At 37.9% G+C, this 22359-nt stretch overlaps 1 protein-coding gene across 4 annotated transcripts in view; it reads right to left on the reverse strand.

Annotated features, from left to right (window-relative positions):
- LOC106073175 (aquaporin-4-like) overlaps positions 1-22049 on the reverse strand; it is a 34855-nt gene extending 12806 nt beyond the window's left edge. Inside the window, exons 1-5 of one of the 4 annotated variants that reach the window (XM_056034722.1) lie at positions 21859-22049; positions 14046-14619; positions 2458-2566; positions 1251-1387; positions 121-201 (exon numbers count right to left, since the gene is read on the reverse strand). In XM_056034722.1, coding sequence (XP_055890697.1) covers positions 121-201; positions 1251-1387; positions 2458-2566; positions 14046-14372 — 654 coding nt within the window. In that variant the 5' untranslated portion in view covers positions 14373-14619; positions 21859-22049. The other 3 variants (XM_056034721.1, XM_056034720.1, XM_056034719.1) reach the window with 3 other exon arrangements.
- Positions 22050-22359: the final 310 nt, after the last annotated feature.

Raw genomic sequence — 22359 nt, forward strand, 5'->3', positions numbered from 1 at the left:
CACAAAATCAAAACTGAAAACAAATAAAAATCAAAGAAATAAACACACATAGACTAAACTCATGCCTATACAAGATTCCTAAACAGTTGCGACGAATACATTCATGTCCAAATGACCTACCCAATGATTGTCCCATGTTCCCATCACAAGGGCTGGACCAAAACTTCTGGCTGTATTCATACTTGATCCTGTGTAATCGATCTGTTGAAAGAGGCGGGAGGGGGGAGGTACCATAGGAGGGAATTGAATTAAAAAGAAGCATATTGATCAAGGTCATGAAATAGTCGATACTACTTTATTGACTCAATCAGAGACTGTCGCACCACTAAGCTCTAGCAATTAGCATCTGTTGTTGATTATGATATCGATTCTAATGAATATTACCATATTTAAACGTGCTTGGAAAATTGAGTAACTTAAGTTGTTTTGTTTTTTTTTACTTTGGTAGCTGACCCAGCAATATTATTGTAGTTTCACCATATTTAATGCAATTATGTTAACCTTATAAAAGAATACGTTCATTGAATTATCAAATCCACAAAAGATACAAGGGGGGCATTGTCTAGAATACTGAAGACAAAGATTATTTTGTTCTCCATTTTAATAAAAAATAATTTCGATCTATAATAATAAAGTGTAGAAATGTGGATGAGTCAATTGAACACATAATGGCAGGATGTTCAGCTTTATCAGAATCTGGCTATCTGCGTCCCCATAACCAACTTGCAAAATTAATACACAAACACTTTTAACACATAATTTAATAGACACAAATGTGCAACATTCCCGAGACTCAACCGATCACTTATGAAACTGGCATAGGCCTATTTTTACTGACAAAAAGGTGGATATTTAGTAGCCTAAGCTTGGAGATCAAGCGGTTCTGGAAGTTGTCTAAAATAAAAATACACCCTGAAGGGATAAGGACAACTGATCTCGCAGATACCTTCAAGCCCTTAACATCCCTAAGAAGACTCTAGTTGCCTGTCAGAGGGCGGTACTGCTGCAGACCTGCCAGATCACCAGAACATTTCTCAATGAACACAGTTAAAGGGAGACTACAATGAATTTGTTTTCCTCTAACGCAGATCGACCCTGGTAGTGCCAGCTAATGAATTTTATTTTTTAACATAATAACAATAATAATAATAACAATAACATATTGATTGCCCTTGAGGAAATTTAGATCTCACTTGTTTAAAAATCTCTGTACTGATACTGTTACATTAAAACTGCTCAACTTAACTTACCGCCCAGAGGTGGCACATGGTGACAGAGAGGCCGATAGCCAGGGGCGCCGAGCCATTCAGATCTTTCCTCTTGTTGTCACAGGAGGCGAACACAGTAAAGACGAGGACGAAAGTAATAAACAGCTCCACGCCAACAGCTGCAAAAATTGGAGCAAACAACAGGTCAGCGTGACATACTTCTTTAAACGTATTTGTCGTACACAAAGGGGCCTGGATATTTGTCATCAAATGTAGGGTGTACACAAATATGATTCTATTCAGTGGCTTAGCTTTAAAATATTTTGAGCCTGTTTCGTCTGGCCTGAGTTGTAAGAATATGGTCAAATATTTCCTCTATGAGACAGACACCTCGGATTTAAGACAGTTTAACAGTCAGTATGTGTGTCATAGATGTGTGCATGTGTGTGAGAGTATATGCGTACATGGAGACAATCAATGGAACTTCATTTATTATTCTAAAGTCATCTGTCACACGGAATCGACCACATTCGATCTGTTCAGCTTGACTATTATTGACGTCTTTCTATTGTAGTAAGCTCAGTGCGTTCACATTGAGTCTCTTTTGTGGACCTATGGCGGTATGTGTGTGTGTGTGGAGGGGAAAAGACTTCCGGGCTTTTTTTTATCAGCTCAGCAAATCAAACTTATCTCGAGCCCTAGTTAACTTTAGGCTTCGAACTCGACTCTCATGTATCCAAGTGAATAGTGCTATTAGCTACAGAGTTCATATTTGGAATCTAGTATATTTCAGTTTTAAATGATACCAGTACTCGGTTAGAGTCTGTCTCTGTCTCTGTCTACTGGCAACACGGTATTGCAATGGTCAAAATAGACATGGGCTCACATTAATGTGTGTATTACAATTTACTGGAAAATAAATACTTATTTTCGGCATATTCATACATATTCATCGCTTCATTCTAAACACATACAAGAGTTTGTTTATCAGCTTGTCACTTTGCGACATTTAATGGTCATATCCTCTACTGGGTAGAAATTCCATTCGCGGCTTAAGAACATGTAACAATAGAGAAATGTTATAGGAATAATGTAACGAACAAGTCAAGGTCAGGTACCCATTGATTTAAAGATGGGCTCAGGATCTCAAAACGCTAAGTCAATAGCCTTATCGCTCTTACTGCTTAACCACAATGTTTTGGACGGGCCTGTAGGATGTACTCAAAGTTATATTAGAAATAGTACACACCTTGACCTACTGAAATCTTTTCGTGCACCAAGGTCATGCCCAAGGCACTTTGGTCCTTTTCTGGCGTTAATCCAAGGAGTATTCCCGCACCTACAACCGCACCAATCAGCTGAAAAATGAAACACTTAGTGAGGTGATTAACAGAAGGTTAAATAGTTGGCACCTTAAGACTTGCAAATAAAGAGATATGAGTCCAACTATTTGTGATAGAAATCAATATAAACGAATAGGAAGATGAAATGGTCAACACCACAGGTTACAAAATAAATTACACGTCGACGTTTGGTTTGATACGATTCGCAGAACCACTAACACAATCATCAACACAACCAACAACACAACCATCCATGATCTGTTAATCCTACATACTACCACAAATTAACTCTTTCTCTCCGTAATTAATTTTCCACGTTTTGGAAGGAATTCTTCATTTTGCTAATTACTATTTCACTACCTTGGTATGATTGGGCTTCAATATCTTTGTTCTTTGTTATCAGAAAATGTTGTATTTAGTATAGAATTAAAGTGAAATGCATGCACTTTTTATATACTTCAAAGTCAAGTTTAAAAAATTAAACTTGAATTTAATTTAATGAGGTCAAAATCAACGATTGTATCGTCGATTAGGAGAGAAAGAGTTAAATTAAAAACTTGAATCTAATTGCCCTGTGAATGTTTCAGCTCACAACTATCTCTTCGGGGCCGGATTTACAACAGTGTAAGACTGTGTAGACGCCTAGGGCCTCACAAAGAAAGGGAGCTCAACATTTTCAAAATATACAAACATAATGTCCATATTAAAATAAGAAAATAAGGGACTTGATATTCAGTGTACAAGTTCATCTACTCCATTCCTGACGTCACAAAGACGTCGTGCTTTTGGATTTATTAATATTTTTAGATACAATTATATGTTGATAAAGGAAGCGACCTCCACAAAATTCCTGCCCAGTACCTCCACTTACAAAAAAAATAAAAAACATCATTGTATCTCTTTGAAGACAACGACATCCAACCAAATCCTTAACAACGCCAGGTCATTTAGTAACATTTGCCACCACGTAAGCAAATGTAATGTTATTAATGTAATAAAGGATAAATTTAACAAGGTCACTCTGACATTAATCTCAAACCAGAAAGACGGGTTGAAGTACTCGACAGTTATTTACTTCTTCGCCTGAAAGTTAATTGAGTTTTGACCCAAGATTTGCATAATATAAATGTATACAACAAACTTTAATGGCCGAATGTGTACACTGAGATAAAAGGTAGATTGTCCAGAAAATGTCAGTATATTAACAACAATTATAAATAGACTAGATGTCAAGGAAATAGAGTGTTGCAATGACCACTAGAGGTAGCGATCAGATGTATCAATAACTGCTGCTATAGGCCTATTATTAGAGGACTATGGGATATTGAAAAAAAGGGATGGTTAAACAAATAGGAATAGAATTCTGCGAAAAGAAAAGAAATCCAAAGTTTGAACTACAAACTCTCATAGTTTTGACATGATAATGTCTACAATTTCTTGTCTCTGATTCACCTGGAGATCAATATTCTAAATAACTCTTTTAAAAATGGTGGCCAAAGGCATGCGGAGAGGAGGGCAGTCATCCATAAACAGGAAACTGCTAAAACGAGGCACGCCCCAAGGAAAACACAGGCATGGAGAATCAATGGTGTCCTAGCTTCCTGTACGTGTGACACGTGGACTTCGATGACGTGTGCTATAGCCGAGTGTGTGTGTGTGTGTGTGTGTGTGTGTTTGTATGTGTGTTTTGTATTGTTTTGGTGAGCTTTCTAAATGTTAGGTTAGGGGCCTGCTGAAAACGAGTTTGGCCTTTCTCTTCTATATGGAACTTTGTTACTAGTTACTACATTTCTGGGCAAACATAAAAAGAAAACAATTATAATAACAAATAGTCGTTGTTTTTGAAAGCTTCTATGAAGTTTAGAAAATGCATGCACTGGTTGCCTCGCAACAAAACATCCCCCCCCCACCACCACCACTTTCCCACATTAGTTCAACCAAACTTACTCATTAGAGAAGTACAGTCAGATAGGAAGAGGAGGGTTTAGAGCCGGGTTTAGAGACTCAGAGTACAGTCAGATAGGAGGAGGGTTTAGAGCCGGGTTCTGTGACGAGACCAATCATCCTGTCCGTAATGTTTTAAAACGAGTGTGGATAAAACACAAATTTACAATTATTGATCTCCTGTATCCATTATAATGACGTAATATAATGGCATAATTTTCTGACATAATATAAGGCATGATAATATACAAGCACAGCTAAGGTCATGATAATACACTAACACAGCTTAAGTCATGATCATATGCAAACAAAGCTAAGGTCATGATCATATGCAAACAAAGCTAAGGTCATGATCATATGCAAACACAGCTAAGGTCATGATAATATACCAACATCGCTAAGGTCATTGTTGGTGTGCTTCTTATAGGTATCGGACATCCTAAAGTTTCAAGCATTGCTATCTCTAGGGCAGATGGTGTTAAGGTCATCTGTTTCCATGGCTAACCGTGAACGAGCAAAGTCGTACCTAACATCCTACCCTATAACTTCCGCAAGGTATGACTCAATCAGGATTTAATCTTCTAACCAGACAACCAAGCAATGGTGCAAGGGTTTAAAGACATGTCCCTAGTTTGAGCTGGAAGTCAGTGGAGAATGTAACACGCATACGGGTATGAAGCAGAAAGTTGATGTTGAAGTTGTCATAGACACATGCGGACATAAACCATGAAAGATCTATTACTTCATCTCACGCACTTTACGGTATAACCATACTATCAGAGCGACGTCGTCAGCCCTATGTGACATTTACTTGGTGTAACAGCGGCACTTTTCATACATCTACATATATTAGGAGTTATTTGTTTTGTTATAATCAACTCTCATTGCTTTCGTACGTAATACTTGATTCAACGTACTTAATGCAGTCAATGGTAGAAAGTTTATATCATATTTACTCACTCTCTCTGTCTGTCTGTCTGGATGGAATCTTTTAAACGTTATTTCCCCCATTTCCGAGTCTCGGATGAAGTTGAAACTTTGCACAATTTATTCCTTGTCAATGACAACATGCGAGTCAATGTTTTAGAAACATCACTGTAATTGTGGGGTTATTTTCCTTATATCAGATTTGTTGTTTTTTATTAATTTTTTGTTTTGTTTTTCTTGTTTTCAAGTAGAAATGTTCAAATTCAGCTCGAGGAACGCATCGACCCAAGCTTCGGGGCTATCCGGCCCAAGCTTCGGGGCTATCCGGCCCAAGCTTCGGGGCTATCTGGCCCAAGCTTCGGGGCTATCCGGCCCATCGAAAATTCTTAGCACGGTGTAGCAGTAGGCTACTACCGGACCATCGAAACTTCTCACAGTGTAGCAGTGCTATCGGAATTTCTTCACGGGTGTAGCAGTGCTATTCGACCCATTGAAACCTCTTTCCACAGCGTAGCAGTGCTACCCTGCCAATAGAGCCCTCTTCCCTCAGTGCATAATGAAGCATAATGAATCTCGTTGGGTATCACTGGTTTAAAGTAGAGGGGGGCGGGGAGGAGAGGAGTCACGGTTTTTTAACTCAACCAAATGAAACAACAAAACATCATAGTACTCGCCATCAGCGCAGAGAGTGGAAGGAATGGTTCGTTTTGAAAACAGCCATACATTAAGATCTATGTAGGCCTACTGTATGACCTAACCTTAGGTTCGCTTAGTTGGTGTATTGAAAGCTCCGCCGCTGAACGTTGCACAGTTTATGTTTACAGACGGTACACCATGATTTGATCGGTATGAGTAAATGTAGGCTATGTGTGTGTGTGCATGTGTTTATGTATGTATGTTCGTTCATGTGTTTACGTTTTAGGGTGAGCGGTCCGTGTGTGTGTTTGGAAGATATCGGATGTTGTTAGATGTGACCGTCGCCTGCTATCGATCTGGCCTACATCTAAATCTGACTCTTAGATTGTTTTGGTCCCAGCTGGTAACGAGAGAGGATAATTGAGTGGGATAATGTGATGGGTCAATCCGAAGTGAACTATTCAGAAATAAAACATTCAATAAAAACACTCAAAGGATGGATGGACGCATAAACAAATTTCAAGAGATTATTAGTAAATACTCCATTGCTTTAAGGTTGAACAGTTTATCAGTTAAAGATTCAATACTTTATTGGTTCAAGATTTATTAAACACTTTATTGGTTCAAGGTTTATTAAACACTTTATTGGTTAGCGATGTCTTAGTGTGTTTTCTAATGAATGATTGCCATTCATTATTTCAAGTTGAGATGTACATTCAGATCAAAGGATGTACTCAATGACAGACGTTAACACGCTCTCTGATTCTTTTACAAAGGAAGTTTTTCTGTTTTCTTAATCCGACTTAAACCTTTCAAGCTGTTGCTATAGCCGTCTGTTCAGTTTTATTTGGGAGGGGGAGGGGGGGAAATGGGGAAAGAAAAAAAGTGTGTGTGTGTGTGTGTGTCGCGAAAGAAAATCAAGTAATATGGTGACCATTTTTAAGGGCATGAGCTCCTTTTTGACTCACAAATGTTTCTATGGCATTAGCGTGATGACTCAAACTTCTTGCAACCTACGTCACACGGTGAGCTGTACAATAAATACTGAAGCCGAAACTAATAATTCACAGATGTCACGTCATAGCTTTAAATCAGACTTGAATATGAGTTCCAGGAACTATTGGAAGAATTAATAACTCTCTAAAAAAATAAGCATAGTGTTTCGTTTAATACTCAGAATGTTCGAAATGTTCCTTGAAGGAAAAATGTTTGGGAAAGACTGATCTAGAAGGTAGACTATGTCTTTTGTTTAGGCAACCAATCGGTATAGTTTGTCTAAAATATAGACTATGTCTTTTGTTTAGGCAACCAATCGGTATCGTTTGTCTAAAATATAGACTATGTCTTTTGTTTAGGCAACCAATCGGTCTAGTTTGTCTAGAATGTAGACTATGTCTTTTGTTTAGGCAACCAATCGGTCTAGTTCGTCTAGAATGTAGACTATGTCTTGTTTAGGCAACCAATCGGTATAGTTTGTCTAAAATATAGACTATGTCTTTTGTTTAGGCAACCAATCGGTATCGTTTGTCTAAAATATAGACTATGTCTTTTGTTTAGGCAACCAATCGGTCTAGTTTGTCTAGAATGTAGACTATGTCTTTTGTTTAGGCAACCAATCGGTCTAGTTCGTCTAGAATGTAGACTATGTCTTGTTTAGGCAACCAATCGGTATCGTTTGTCTAAAATATAGACTATGTCTTTTGTTTAGGCAACCAATCGGTATAGTTTGTCTAGAATGTAGACTATGTCTTTTGTTTAGGCAACCAATCGGTCTAGTTTGTCTAGAATGTAGACTATGTCTTTTGTTTAGGTAACCAATCGGTCTAGTTTGTCTAAAATATAGACTATGTCTTGTTTAGGCTACCAATCGGTCTAGTTTGTCTAAAATATAGACTATGTCTTGTTTAGGCTACCAATCGGTCTAGTTTGTCTAAAATATAGACTATGTCTTGTTTAGGCTACCAATCGGTCTAGTTTGTCTAAAATATAGACTATGTCTTGTTTAGGTAACCAATCGGTCTAGTTTGTCTAAAATATCAACTATGTCTTGTTTAGGTAACCAATCGGTCTAGTTTGTCTAAAATATAGACTATGTCTTGTTTAGGCTACCAATCGGTCTAGTTTGTCACCAAAAAAAAGTATTAATCTTGGTTTGGATGGTACGGTTTGTTTGTTTGTTTGTTTTACTTATTTCGGATGTTCCTTCAGAGTTGAAGATAATTACTTCCTAGTCCAAACCTCCCGCAGGACGACGGGGGATGGAAGCGGGCAGGGTCCGAACGACAGTCCAGCGCGCAAACCGCACGACCAGGCAGCCATCCGACTGTGTGTTGGTAGTGTCGTGTATTATTGCCTATAAAATTAGAGCTTAGAAATATCGGATTCTAAGTTACAAGATCTGGTTATATGCTACGTTTTACAATTCTGGTTCTATTAAATGTATAGATAGTTTATATTCCAATGGGAATTTTTTTTTTTTTATTTTGGGTCAAACTACTCTCCTTGTCAAGTACTTAAAGTACATGTTTGTAGAAGTGCAGAAATACTGACAAAAGACTAAAATAAATTTAGTAAAATACTGTCTTTGATCAAGTACCTCGTCTGGCTAACAAAGTTACAAGTTAGGTCGTCATGACCCTAACTATGCTGCAACTCTTCAGTTATCTAAACTAGCCTAAAGATGTCTTCAATTGTTAGTATCTTGAGTAATCTAGTATCTGGTTTGAAAAGGGCAGTAACTTAAGAATGCTAGAGAAACCAGGTGCGTAAGTTGTGCTCGGAGTTTTTGAATTCGGGTACGACATGTTAGGAAACGTGCTTGCTTCTTCACTAGAAACAATTTTTTTCTGGTCCCAGACACAAGTGACCTCGAAAGTTCACGTTACAAATTCCCCCATTGCGTCTCTTTTTCATTCAACTGCCATTTGTTTTACACAGAGCATCTAGTACAAGACCAGAGTTTGATACTACTGCAGACAAGCCACTTTACAAGAAAATTTCTCAGTGGACATTAATAATGGGAATCTTTGAAAAGAATCTCAACCATTTCAGTGCCGCAGATCAGTTATTAGCTTCAAAGTTTGTGTTTTTATTTAATAATTAAGTTGCACATGTAACGAAGAAAAATATTTACGTTAATTTCTGTTAGAATAAAATTGACTAAAAAAAAGATTTTTAGGTTGAAATTTTCTTTAATTCTCTTTAGGATATGCTTTGTGAATAAAGTTCCAGCGGGTTTTGTTTTTTTTATAAAAATGTTTTGGGCAGCGTTTAATATTTTGGAAAAAGTATTGGTATTTTATTGTTTAGAGATGTGGAAACTCAAACTGCTGCAGGTGTCAAGTTAGCAGCAAATTCATTTAATTTATTTTTATTTGACTTACAAAAAGTTCATGTAATTTAAACACTTTGTTGACTTGCGATTAATTCTATTACAATTGTTAATGTTTAAAGATCAGTTTCCATTTAAATTGTTATGGTATTTGTTACATTTCTATCAGTCATTTGATTCCATAGTCTCACCTGACCCAGCAACAGTGAAGAATGTAAGTCTCTCTTATCTAGATCTATATCATATCTCTACAAATGGCAAACATCTCACAATTAGCTGTCAGTGCCAAATATGCCAGTTTATAAAGTGACATTTCTTTGAATCTCCTTTCTCCCCCATTCCCCATACAAAAAAATGTTGTGTGAATAGACATTCCTTCCAATTTAGATCAAGACTACACCATTCCACATAGAATGTCGAGTTGAAGGCGTTTTAAATGGGATTAGAGTTTATAGTGATATGGGAGGTAGCCCCTGGAGGGGGGGGTAATAACATTTAGTGATAAGAAAAGTAGGAGGAGTCAATCAATGTCAGAAGTCTGTGACAAATAGAACTATTCAATTTATTTCAACATTTACAGATAAGATTGTCGCATGAAGTTCGTGTCTTTATCAAATCAAATACACACCATTCAGTTGCATTCATCCGCTATTCCGAAAGGGCACAATGCGAGATAACAGAATGGTGACACCCATGAGGTTAAGGTAAACACACATAGTAAGTCAAGGCGAGTAACTTTGTCCATAACTTGACCTACAATTACGTGATTTCTACCGTGATTGTTAGTCTCAGAGAGAAGGTCAAGCTCAGTATTTGATGATTGACCAGGTCTTGAAGTAAACTTGTGTGTGAGATGTTAGCCTTAATGCAGAAGTGTTTAAAATCTATGGGGCAGATAATGTTAAGTTAATCTGTTTCTTTGGCCAACGGTTAAAGAGCAGGGTGTCATGTGGCCAGCACAACGACTAACCACCTTTACTTTCCCCAACTTAAGTCAGGTACCGATTAGAGTTGGGTAGACCCAGAGATGCCCTAAGAATCCCGAAATTCAAAATCCCAGTCTTCACCGAGATTCGAACCCAGGACCCCAGGTTCGGAAGCCAAGCGTTTAACCACTCAGCCATCGCGCCCCCTACAGAAGTGTTTATGAATAAAACAAATGAGTACCACATCTACTAATAAAATGGAAACTTTATCTTCACAAACCTTTGCACACTTGATCTCCTCTGTTAGAATAGAAAGCTCACGGGCAGAGACACGGCGCTTGTTGAAGAGTAACGTTGAAAAGTTTAATGACGACAGCCGTAAATTTGAAGACAAATATTTCATATTTTGGAAAGCGCCATGTCCTTTTAATTTCCATGACGATTGTTTACTGTACAGAAACGTGTCATTCTAATCTTATTCAAACGTAAAGATTAAAAACTTTTCGATTTATGATTCTAGCGAGAGGACGAGCTAGCTCCATCTCATTGGAAATGTCTTTCTGTTTAAATCTTTCGTTAACTGCGCAACTTATCAACTTCCCAAAATCTTTTTTTTTTTTTCTTTCTCAGAGTTAGACATAGAGAACATTCACATCATTCTTTCACAAATTTTCATTGATTTTTGTTTTAGATCATTTCTTTGACAAATTTGGTGCCTCCCCAATGCTTGTGTTTGTATGTATGTGTGTCTGTGTGTGTGTGTGTCTGCAGGTCTCTATGAAATATGATAATTTCTCAGACAACTTTTTATTTGGACACCAGAGCAATGACCTACCACCAGTTCTAAGTAATATTCCCGACTTACTCCTTCTAACTAGTTTGAGCTCAAATGTAGGCAAAAACAAACAAACAAACAAAAAAGAAGCAAAGTATAAAAACAACTAATACTGTGATAAGGAAGAGAATCGTCCATTGATGCCATATATCTCAATACTGGAAGTTGTGTCTCCTCTTTTCTTTATCAAACAATGAAGTAATTACAACTAATAATAATAAAGCTTGTCTTCAAGTCCAAAGATTAATGAGGAATGCAGTATTTCCCGTGGATATGCAGTCCCAGCTGTGACCTACATATTTCGCCACTCTCAGCAAAGGTATAACCATTGTCCGCCGGTGGTCGATTTAGATTTTCTTTTCGCTGTCTACGTCTGCCCTCGGCAGCGGATTTTCTTTTGGTCCAAACATGTCTCCAGAGGCCTTTGTAAGTGACCTCCAACCGTCTCTTTCTGAAGCCGCCTGCCACCAGCTGCTCTCCTCTGTGTCAGTTAAAGCAAGCTTTGATGGTCTTTTGGGTTTCTGTGGGGCACCTCTGTTACGCCGACCACCTTTCACCAAACTAATTGATTAACTAATTGATTATTTTTTATTGATTTGTTTTTTTTTTGTTTTTTTTTAGAATGGCATCAGATCAAGTCTTTCTGGCTTAGCGTTATAAATTTCCATCTATGGCCAAAAAATAAACAACAAAAAAAAACTCAATATTATTCTGGTTTCTACGTTATACATAATAAAGAAAGTTTTGATAAGTTATATTTTTAAAAAGTAAATAGTACTCTATAGCAATTTTTGGCACTGCACATTTTAGAACCTCTTCGGTTTATAGATCAATTTTTTTTTTGTTTCATTGGCAACATTGAAGTTTGATGTAGCGTCATTGACACTGTTGAGTAAATCGCAAAAATTCCCAACTACTTTATCAAAAACTACTTATTGTATCAGGCCTGGACGAGAAACTTTAGATTCACCTTTAGAGATAAATAGCCAGTCATATAGATTAACCTTTAATGTTGATGGAGTCGTCTGAACTTCTGAATGACATTGACCAAACCGATCATTAAACTATTTTTAAAAACATATTTCAGCTTTTAAAAATTCATTTTTGTTTTAACCTGTTTTATAACATGAAAAGTTGTTCCTGTTGCGTGCATCATTTAAAGATGGTATTACTATTACATGCACCCACATAACTATCTAGGCCTGGTAAAAATGAATTATATACTGCTAGCTCAAGACAAAGGCTCAGAAATTGTTGACACGTCAGATAAGATTATTGTAGTGGAGAATATCGCAGCATATCTTAAGACTTGGTCAAGTTCGAAGAGATAGTTACAGATGATGGGAGGGGGGAGGGGGTATTATATCTATAGCAAAGTGAATCCTTCTTTATATATATATACGCATACACAGAAACATACACACACATACATCAAACCCAATGATCAAGGGCTGATTCACTCAAGTAATCTCAGCAGGGCGGGGTAGGTTCGGATCTTTAATTGTGATGTCAATATATACCTCTAGCGGTTAAATCCGCGCTGATGTCTTTGACCCACTTCTCTCTCTCTCTCTCTCTCTCTCTCGCGCGCGCGCGCGCGCGCTTTGTGTTCAAGTAAGGATTGTCACATGAAGAAGACTCTGCGTCAGTTCAATACACAAAGTACCATTATGAGAAGGCGCATAGGGGAACATCTCGCAAGTCTAAAGAAGCGCATCTCAATTGAGCGAGTGAGGAAGAGAATACGATGATATTTATAAAGCAATACCGAAGACATCGCAAGAAAAAAAAGGGGGTGGGGGCGGTAATTCATATAAACATAGATAAACACAGACACGTACACACATAGAGCTCCCTCCTTCCTTTTACTTCCCAAGAGCGCCGCCGCTGGAACATTGAACAAGGACACATGTGCCGATGCCAAGTTGTCACTAAAGTATTATTATTATTAGCGTAGGACGGCTGTCATTAGACTTTGTCACTAGAGTGTATCGGTGGAGAGTCAACAAAGGATGGAGGAGACAGAAAGCGTTTATCAATCAACAAGGGGGGGGGGGGTACAAATGGAGAAGAAAAAAAGGGGGGAGGCTTTATCAATGGGATGCTATCTTTGTCTTAAGCAAGTTCAAGAAAGCAACTATGCAGCCTTATAGATTCGTCATCTATACAGACAAAGGGTATTGTGATTCAATTATAATTTACGGAGAATGATGAACAGCTTCGATTTAAATCGAATCGATTTCCTCATTGTGTATAGACAGAACTATGTTGGATTGGAGTAGAATTGAATCTGCTTAGTTAAATGTAAAGACTAGTTAAATGTACATTGCTAGACAATATTTCTACTACATCTTCAGTATACAATGCCAACCACATAATGATATTAAACATGGTGCTTACAGAAAACTCTTCTAAAGGAATAGGCTCATTATGTTTTGTATTTAATGCTGTCTAAATAGTCTACTCTATACTCTACTCATTTTCTAACTTATCTCTTCTCTCCATCTCTCTCTTCTTCATTCGCTCTCTCGATCTCTTTCTTGCTCTCTTTCTGGCTATTTCTCTCTATTACGTTAGCTATCTTTCTCTTTCTCTCCCTTTTTTTCTCTCTCTTTCTATTGTATCTATGTATCTTTTCTACAAAGGGTATCTTTCACTCTCCCTTTCTCTATCTTTCTCCCATTTTTTTTATCTCCTTCTCTCTTTTTCTCCCCCATTTTCTCTCTCTCTCTCTCTCTCTAAGTATCTTTCTATGTATCTTTTTCTCTCTCTTTCTCCCTAAAATGTTTTCAACGTTGAGCACAAGTATAAGTGTGATGCCACATGACATTGAGATAGACAGAGTAAGAGAGAAAAACATGAAAGCGTGTAGTGTTTAGATGAAGTTTGACTGACCTGGAATAAAACGAAAAACACTGCCTTAGCCAGGCTGATCTTTCTGGCAGCCAACATAGCCATAGTGACCGCTGGATTGATGTGCCCTCCAGAGACGTGGGCGATGCTCCACACAATGGTCGCCACGCTAAGTCCGAAACACAGTGCAATCTGGACGACGTTGGAGGTCGTGTTTGCCGCCCCTCGAAGATTGATACAAGAGCCGCATCCGACGAGGGTGAGCAGGAGCGTTCCCACGAACTCGGCGACGATGCCCTTCCAGAGGCGGAGGCTGGAGATATCCTCCATGCTTGTCGCTGTTTTCTGCTGCTTGCCGGAGTCTGGCATGGCGCTGGAGTCTTTGGGTGATGTGACCTTGACCAGTTGGAGCCTGGGCTCAAGTTCGGGGTCGAATTCTGCAAGTCTAGGCTTGCGGTGGCCTGCTTCCCCGCCCGCCGGATGCCTCCTGCTTCCGGGCTCTCTTTCGGAAAGGTTATCCCTGGATGATGAGGCCGTCGGATGCAAAGAGGCTGTAGATACTCCTGATGCGATAGAAGGCAGTGAAGACGGTCTGACAGCAGGTTCCTGGACGTCGCTGTTAGGTGAGGACGGGGAGATTAAAGCAGCTGTGACTGTAACCTCTCTAGTCGACATTAATACAACGCGACACAAACACACACACACTCAAAAAATGAAACCCTCTACCAATCAGCAAGTAGGACGCAGCTAGTATATTTCGTTACAAAGGCCAGGTTGGTGTTAGATAAATCATGCAGTGAAGGGGGAGTAGTTTCAACTTTGAACCTGGGCCTGAAATTTCAACGTAAAACCTGGGTGTCGAGAAACGTCACTCCACAAGTTTCTGTTATCTCAACAATGGAGTCAGAAGATTTTTTTTTTGGTCAATACTAGAGTATGTAAAAGAAAAGACAAAACGCTTCTTGCTTTGATAACATGCGATGTTATTTGACTTATTATCAGCAAGAAGTATTAAAAAGCACTTGACTTTAGCAAGCAATTGTTAGAAGAATTGTAAAGCTGGTGAATGATACTGAGAACTAGACCATAATATTTGTCTATTAGTATGAGCAGCGTTGTATTAGAAAGCAAACTAGTAAGCTTATAGAGTCTAGGTGTACCTTTAAACACACTACTTCATTTGATCTCCACAACAATGTGCTGATCATCAGAAAATCTGCCAACTCACCTGAAACAAAAAAAAAAAGATAAATAAATAAAAAAAAGATAAGAAATATATAAAGGAAATGTGGGTCTGTTGGCGTCAGTTCTTATTTACTCAACGATACGACCCAGCAGTGACAGCTCTAAGTCACAGGAAGACACAATGTAAAATGTCAGTCTAATTTTGTAAGACGAATGTAAATAAATGGTCCAGGGTTTGATATGAGTTGATTTAAATTTTATTAAGATTGCTTATGGTGGCAACTTTAGAGTTGGCAAGATAGGTTTTCATTGTCTAGTCTTAATTTTTTTGTAGCTTGAAGAGTCTAGATTTAGATCTGCATAAAGATCTAAATCTAGTTGTTCATGAAATAAGACCATGTCTAAACCGTCTTAATCATGCAATGAAAGGTAACTCCTACAATACATGTTTTTCTCCAAAATTCAGTTTCTCTTCTGCTGGACGTATTGTCTTCTCTTGTTTTTTTTACCCACCTATTGTTCAAGAAGTCTTTTGTTTCGGAAACAATGATCACTTTTGTCCAGATTGGTTTGTTCAGCACTTTTATGGCCAGTGAGTCTGGGGCATGGAAATGAGGTGACATATATGTCTGTGTGTGTGTTTGTTCCCGTGTGTAAGGCTGGGTATCTAGCATTATGTATTGTTTGTTATAAATACTTCATTTTTACTTTGTAAAACGTTTCAATATCATAAAATACTGCATATGGCACAAAGAAAGGTTGAATATACTTAGTGTGTGGATCGAGTTTGGATTAAGACTAAGTCACACATTCATCTAAAATGTGCAAATATTTTAATCGTAGTAGATATTTGCGTCAGCATTTTACACCACGCAGAGAGTGACAGTAGCTTTCTATGTCACACCAGGGGTTTATGGCTTTCTAATTGTCACGCCGGAGTTTGTGTCAGCTTTCTATGTCACACCAGGGGTTTATGGCTTTCTAATTGTCACGCCGGAGTTTGTGTCAGCTTTCTATGTCACACCAGGGGTTTATAGCATTTCTAATTGTCACGCAGGAGTTTGTGTCAGCTTTCTATGTCACGCTGGATTAATGGCATTTCTAATTGTCACGCCGGAGTTTGTGTCAGCTTTCTATGTCATTCTGGCTTTATGGCTTTTCTAATCGTCACGCCGGAGTTTGTGTCAGCTTTCTATGTCACGCTGGATTAATGGCATTTCTAATTTTCACGCCGGAGTTTGTGTCAGCTTTCTATGTCATTCTGGCTTTATGGCTTTTCTAATCGTCACGCCGGAGTTTGTGTCAGCTTTCTATGTCATTCTGGCTTTATGGCTTTTCTAATTGTCACGTCGGAGTTTGTGTCAGCTTTCTATGTCACGCTGGATTAATGGCATTTCTAATTGTCACGTCGGAGTTTGTGTCAGCTTTCTATGTCACGCTGGATTAATGGCATTTCTATTTGTCACGCAGGAGTTTGTGTCAGCTTTCTATGTCACGCTGGGTTAATGGCATTTCTAATTGTCACGTAGGAGTTTGTGTCAGCTTTCTATGTCACGCTGGGTTAATGGCATTTCTAATTGTCACGCCGGAGTTTGTGTCAGCTTTCTATGTCATTCTGGCTTTATGGCTTTTCTAATCGTCACGCCGGAGTTTGTGTCAGCTTTCTATGTCACGCTGGATTAATGGCATTTCTAATTGTCACGTCGGAGTTTGTGTCAGCTTTCTATGTCACGCTGGATTAATGGCATTTCTAATTGTCACGTCGGAGTTTGTGTCAGCTTTCTATGTCACGCTGGATTAATGGCATTTCTATTTGTCACGCAGGAGTTTGTGTCAGCTTTCTATGTCACGCTGGGTTAATGGCATTTCTAATTGTCACGTAGGAGTTTGTGTCAGCTTTCTATGTCACGCTGGGTTAATGGCATTTCTAATTGTCACGCAGGAGTTTGTGTCAGCTTTCTATGTCACGCTGGGTTAATGGCATTTCTAATTGTCACGTAGGAGTTTGTGTCAGCTTTCTATGTCACGCTGGGTTTATGGCATTTCTAATTGTCACGTCTGAGTTTGTGTCAGCTTTCTATGTCACGCTGGGTTAATGGCATTTCTAATTGTCACGTAGGAGTTTGTGTCAGCTTTCTATGTCACGCTGGGTTTATGGCATTTCTTATTGTCACGTCGGAGTTTGTGCCAGCTTTCTATGTAACGCTGGGTTTATGGCATTTCTAATTGTCACGCAGGAGTTTGTGTCAGCTTTCTATGTCAGGAGGCTATTTTGTGTGGAAATATAAAGTTTTATGCTTTTATATTGTATCCCATGTACGTTTCTCTCTCTCTCTCTTTCTTTCTTCCTTTTTTTCTCCCTCTCTCTTTCTCTCGCTTTTTCTCTCCCTCTCTCTTTCTCTCGCCCTTTCTCTCTCTCTTTTTCTCTCGCTCTTTTTCTCCCTCTCCCTTTCTCTCGCTCTTTCTCTCTCTCACTCTTTCACTCACCATCTCTCTTTATTTCTAATTGAGTAGAAACCATTGTTTGATCTCTCTAGATCTTAGTATTTCTACCTTTCAATGGTATCCCAACCTTAGTTTTCTCTCTCTCTCTCTCTCTCTCTCTCTCTCAATGTAAAAGTCTAATCTCTTTCTCTTATGCCTCTATTCATCCATCTCTTCTGTCTCTCTATATATTTAATGATAGTTTGTCGTGTTTGAAATACACAGACACATTCCAAATGTCAAAATAAAAACATAAAGTCCTAAATTGTTCACCTTATAAAATACCAACAGTGACCTATCTCATCACAATCCTTTTTTTTTTTACATTCGTGTGCATGAAGTAGCTACTGACACCAACTGACTTTCAAGAAATGTTGAAATTATTTCTATTTTAAAAAATATCTATTGTTGTCTTTGTGGGCGTAAGGCTTTTATTTGTTGACAAGATTCCGGAAAATTTGTTAGTAGGTCTACACATACACATAGCACACACACACACACACACACACACAGACACAAGTACGTCTACTTTGACATTGTTTTCTATTTCTAAGGTTAGCCATCTATAAGTAATGACGGCACTGCTCATATGGGCATTCGGGCATATGGGCCGGCATCCAATGGACAGAAAGGAGCCGCTTTTCACATTAAGTACAAATACATAGTCAAGCAGTTTCGACAGAATGCAAAACATACGACCTGCAATTTGTGGCCAGGATTGCATGGTATCATGGTAATGCCAGGGCCGAAATGCTCCCAGTCTGCCCCCACTACAAACAAGTCATCAACAGACTATAAATAAAAAGTTAGTAGTGTATTCAGTGAATACGTCTAAAACTTTCTCTTGACAATGTTATATTTATGTCCAAATTTCAAATCTCAATGCCATCTCGTTTTTAAAGTTGTGTAAAGATAATTCAAAGATTCTAATCTTACAATCACACAGAATCTTTAAATTATCTAATGAAAGGTGTTTTTATTTCATAATAAATGCTATGTGTCCAAGCAGTGTTACTGCCTCCCCCACCCACTCCACACAGGTGATCTATAAATTTCTTTAAATCAATTAAGTTTTTTTTTATGTGATGGAGTGTTACTATTTGCAAATTGTAAATACATTGAAATATATTGCTATACATGTAAATATCCATTTTGTTGTGCTAGGGTGTGTATCATACATTTCAAAACGTTAACTAGTGTGAGTATTAATGTTATTAGAAGTTACAGTAGTTACACTGAGGTGGTCACTTGTAGTCAAACTGAATTTCTATTTGAATGGACCAATAAAAATTATCTTATCTTATCTTATCTTATCTAAATTGGTCAGACTGAGAATGTTTTTAATGTATTCTCTTCCTTGACAGGGCTTTGTGATCGAGATTTGTTCAATCGCAGCTCGTGCTGAGTGAATTAATATTCTATTCAGTCGACAGAAATCTAAATATTGATTCACAAACCCTTCAATGTTTATCTCCTACTTCAGAATAAATAGGACACTCACTGCACACTGTAATCAATGGGAGATATACAAGACATACACACCTGTGTGACTCTGTAACAACAGACACAGAGAAGGGTTACCAATAGATGCTTCACTAGACTCACTATTTAGTTATTATTGTCGTCAGTTTATAATAATTGTCAGCCTTACAGTACGCTCAGTACTCGCCGGTATTGTTCAGTGGTTCTCAAACTACGTGGTAGCTTTTCATGTCAAATCTATATCAGTTCATTTTAATATAATCGTCACACGGGTGAATTTTCACTAGGCCTACACGCCGCAAGGCTCTATGTTTGCGTCTGTTCTTAACTTATAAACTACAGACGTTCCTTTGTAAAAGATTATTACTTCCTACACGTGTCCATATGTTAATCTAGTCGTACATGTTTGTTAGAGACTTAAAGTCACTTATACTCCTGACTGTTTCAGACAATTCTGTTCCATGGTCTAAGTCTACCGGGTAAGAAAGAGCAAAGAATTTGTCATAGTATATGGGATAAGAAATGTACCTTTATCTGTGTGTATCTCAGACCATTTTATTAGGTTTTTATTTTTAGTATTTGTAAATTACATTTCATTATTTTATGTAGTATAACTACCTTACTTATTAATTTTCTGTCCTGGGGTGTTTTTAAGTTTAGGGATTTTACTAATGGTGTTACTCTAGGTAAATGTCACCAGTATTGCAAACTGTTTCTATAACTTGATGGCAAAGTTTTTATGTTTTCTTTAAAGCGCATTCCTATTAGATAAGTGTAATATACTCAAGCTCTCACAGCACGCGTAGAAACTCTTTTCTTAAATCTTTTTTGTTAAACGAAACATTTCTTTAACTAGTAAAATAGACAAGAAAATGATTGTCTAAAATGGCCTTGATGAAAATAGTTTGAGAAGTAAAATAGACAAGAAAATGATTGTCTAAAATGGCCTTGATGAAAATAGTTTGAGAAGTAAAATAGACAAGAAAATGATTGTCTAAAATGGCCTTGATGAAAATAGTTTGAGAAGTAAAATAGACAAGAAAATGATTGTCTAAAATGGCCTTGATGAAAATAGTTTGAGAAGTAAAATAGACAAGAAAATGATTGTCTAAAATGGCCTTGATGAAAATAGTTTGAGAAGTAAAATAGACAAGAAAATGATTGTCTAAAATGGCCTTGATGAAAATAGTTTGAGAAGTAAAATAGACAAGAAAATGATTGTCTAAAATGGCCTTGATGAAAATAGTTTGAGAAGTCCTCGATGTAAATAACAAAGAAGTTTCAAAGAAAAAAAAATCAATTGGATGACAATGTTGTACTTTACTTTTAGTTGGTCTAATGATAAACATTTTGTTTACCATGCATTGGCTAGGGGATCACGTGACTTTGTTTCTAAAACATCTCAGCACAATTGAACTTACAATAAGTGCGATAATCGTTGAGTTTTTGACTGCCTGCGTCTTTGTAGTTTTTACTTGTATCTAGCTAGGTTTATCTTTGTTTTTGTTGGGTTTTTGTTTAGTCCACTAAAGACAGAGCCATTTGTTTGGGACCATTGAGAAAATAGTTTGATCGCATATCACATGAACAGGCAGTTGTGCTAAACTTTTACCAAATAAACCTAGAAAACACAAAAATACCCAAGCTACACAGTTCACGTAGTATATTTTTCTGTTTCAACTGACGCGGTCCCACTTTGGTTAAGATCTGATACCAAATCTGACATCTTATAATATAACTTGATTAATTTGACGTGATGGAATTAAACAAATGTACTTTTGATCTCCATGGTAACCTAATAAACAGTGTGACCACAGCAAAGTTGCCGAGGGTTTGTGCCTTGAAAATATCCCCCAAGACCTCGAGAGAAGTCGTCTGAAGCACAAGCAATGTTTAGAACGCAGGGTTAGTTAGGCCAGGACATAAAAAGTAAAGTATTAGTAAAAGTGTTTTTTTAACAGAACGCAGGGTTAGTTAGGCCAGGACATAAAAAGTAAAGTATTAGTAAAAGTGTTTTTTTAACAGAACGCAGGGTTAGTTAGGCCAGAACATAAAAAGTAAAGTATTAGTAAAAGTGTTTTTTTAACAGAACGCAGGGTTAGTTAGGCCAGAACATAAAAAGTAAAGTATTAGTAAAAGTGTTTTTTTAAACAATTAGACACACTAGCATGATTGCACTATGAAGTTGTAATGAAATCACAAACAAAAACACACGTACACACACATCACTCACACCCACATAACACACTACTCACACACAAATCACTCCCACACATACATGACACAATACTCACACATACATCACTCCCGCACACACAGATGACAATACTCACACACATCCCTCCCGCACACAAATAACAAATGACACAATACTCACACACACATCACTCCCGCACACAAATGAAACAATACTCACACACACATCACTCCCGCACACTCATGACACAATACTCACACACACATCACTCCCGCGTACACAAGACACAATACTCACACACATCACTCGTACACACACATCACTCGCACACACATCACTCCCACAATACAAACATGAATAACATTGCTGTTGCCCTTCATTTACATTTCTTGTTTGGTTTCACTTATCGATCTCAGTAGACAATAAAGACCAGACGCACGACGCATTTACCTACACACACACACGCGTGCTCGCATACACAAGAACGTTTCGTCAATAACGACTCACCTTAGAAAAAGTTCAATCAATACTCGTCATTCTGGAACTTACTTTATACGCGCACAACAACAACAAAAAAATCCCCAGAATTATGTAATGCTTTCTTCTTTGCACTTTGATCGAAACAACTTCCAACTAATCGTGTACTGAGAAAATCTTGTGTATAATCTTGTGTATAATCTTGTGTATAATCTTGTGTGTAATCTTATTTAGAAGAAGAAAACATGGAATAGTGGAAAGTAAGGACAATGTTGTTACTCGAGTCTCAGTGGTGAGGCTTAACTAGTGTGAACATGAGGAGGGGAGGGGAGGGCTTGTAAAAAATAGGGGGGGTGGAGACATTGTTGCGGAAGAGGAAGGAGGGAGGTACCAGGAGGGGAATGACGACTTCAGGAGGGAGAAAAAAGAGACAGAAAACCTACTTTAAAGGGGGCCCTGTAAAATAAAATAAATGCTCTGACCTGACAGTGCAAGCCTAACTTGTCAGACTGACCTTGTGTCACTAGATTT

This window comes from Biomphalaria glabrata, chromosome 7 (genome assembly GCF_947242115.1).
Source record: "Biomphalaria glabrata chromosome 7, xgBioGlab47.1, whole genome shotgun sequence".
Taxonomy (NCBI): Eukaryota; Metazoa; Mollusca; class Gastropoda; family Planorbidae; genus Biomphalaria; species Biomphalaria glabrata.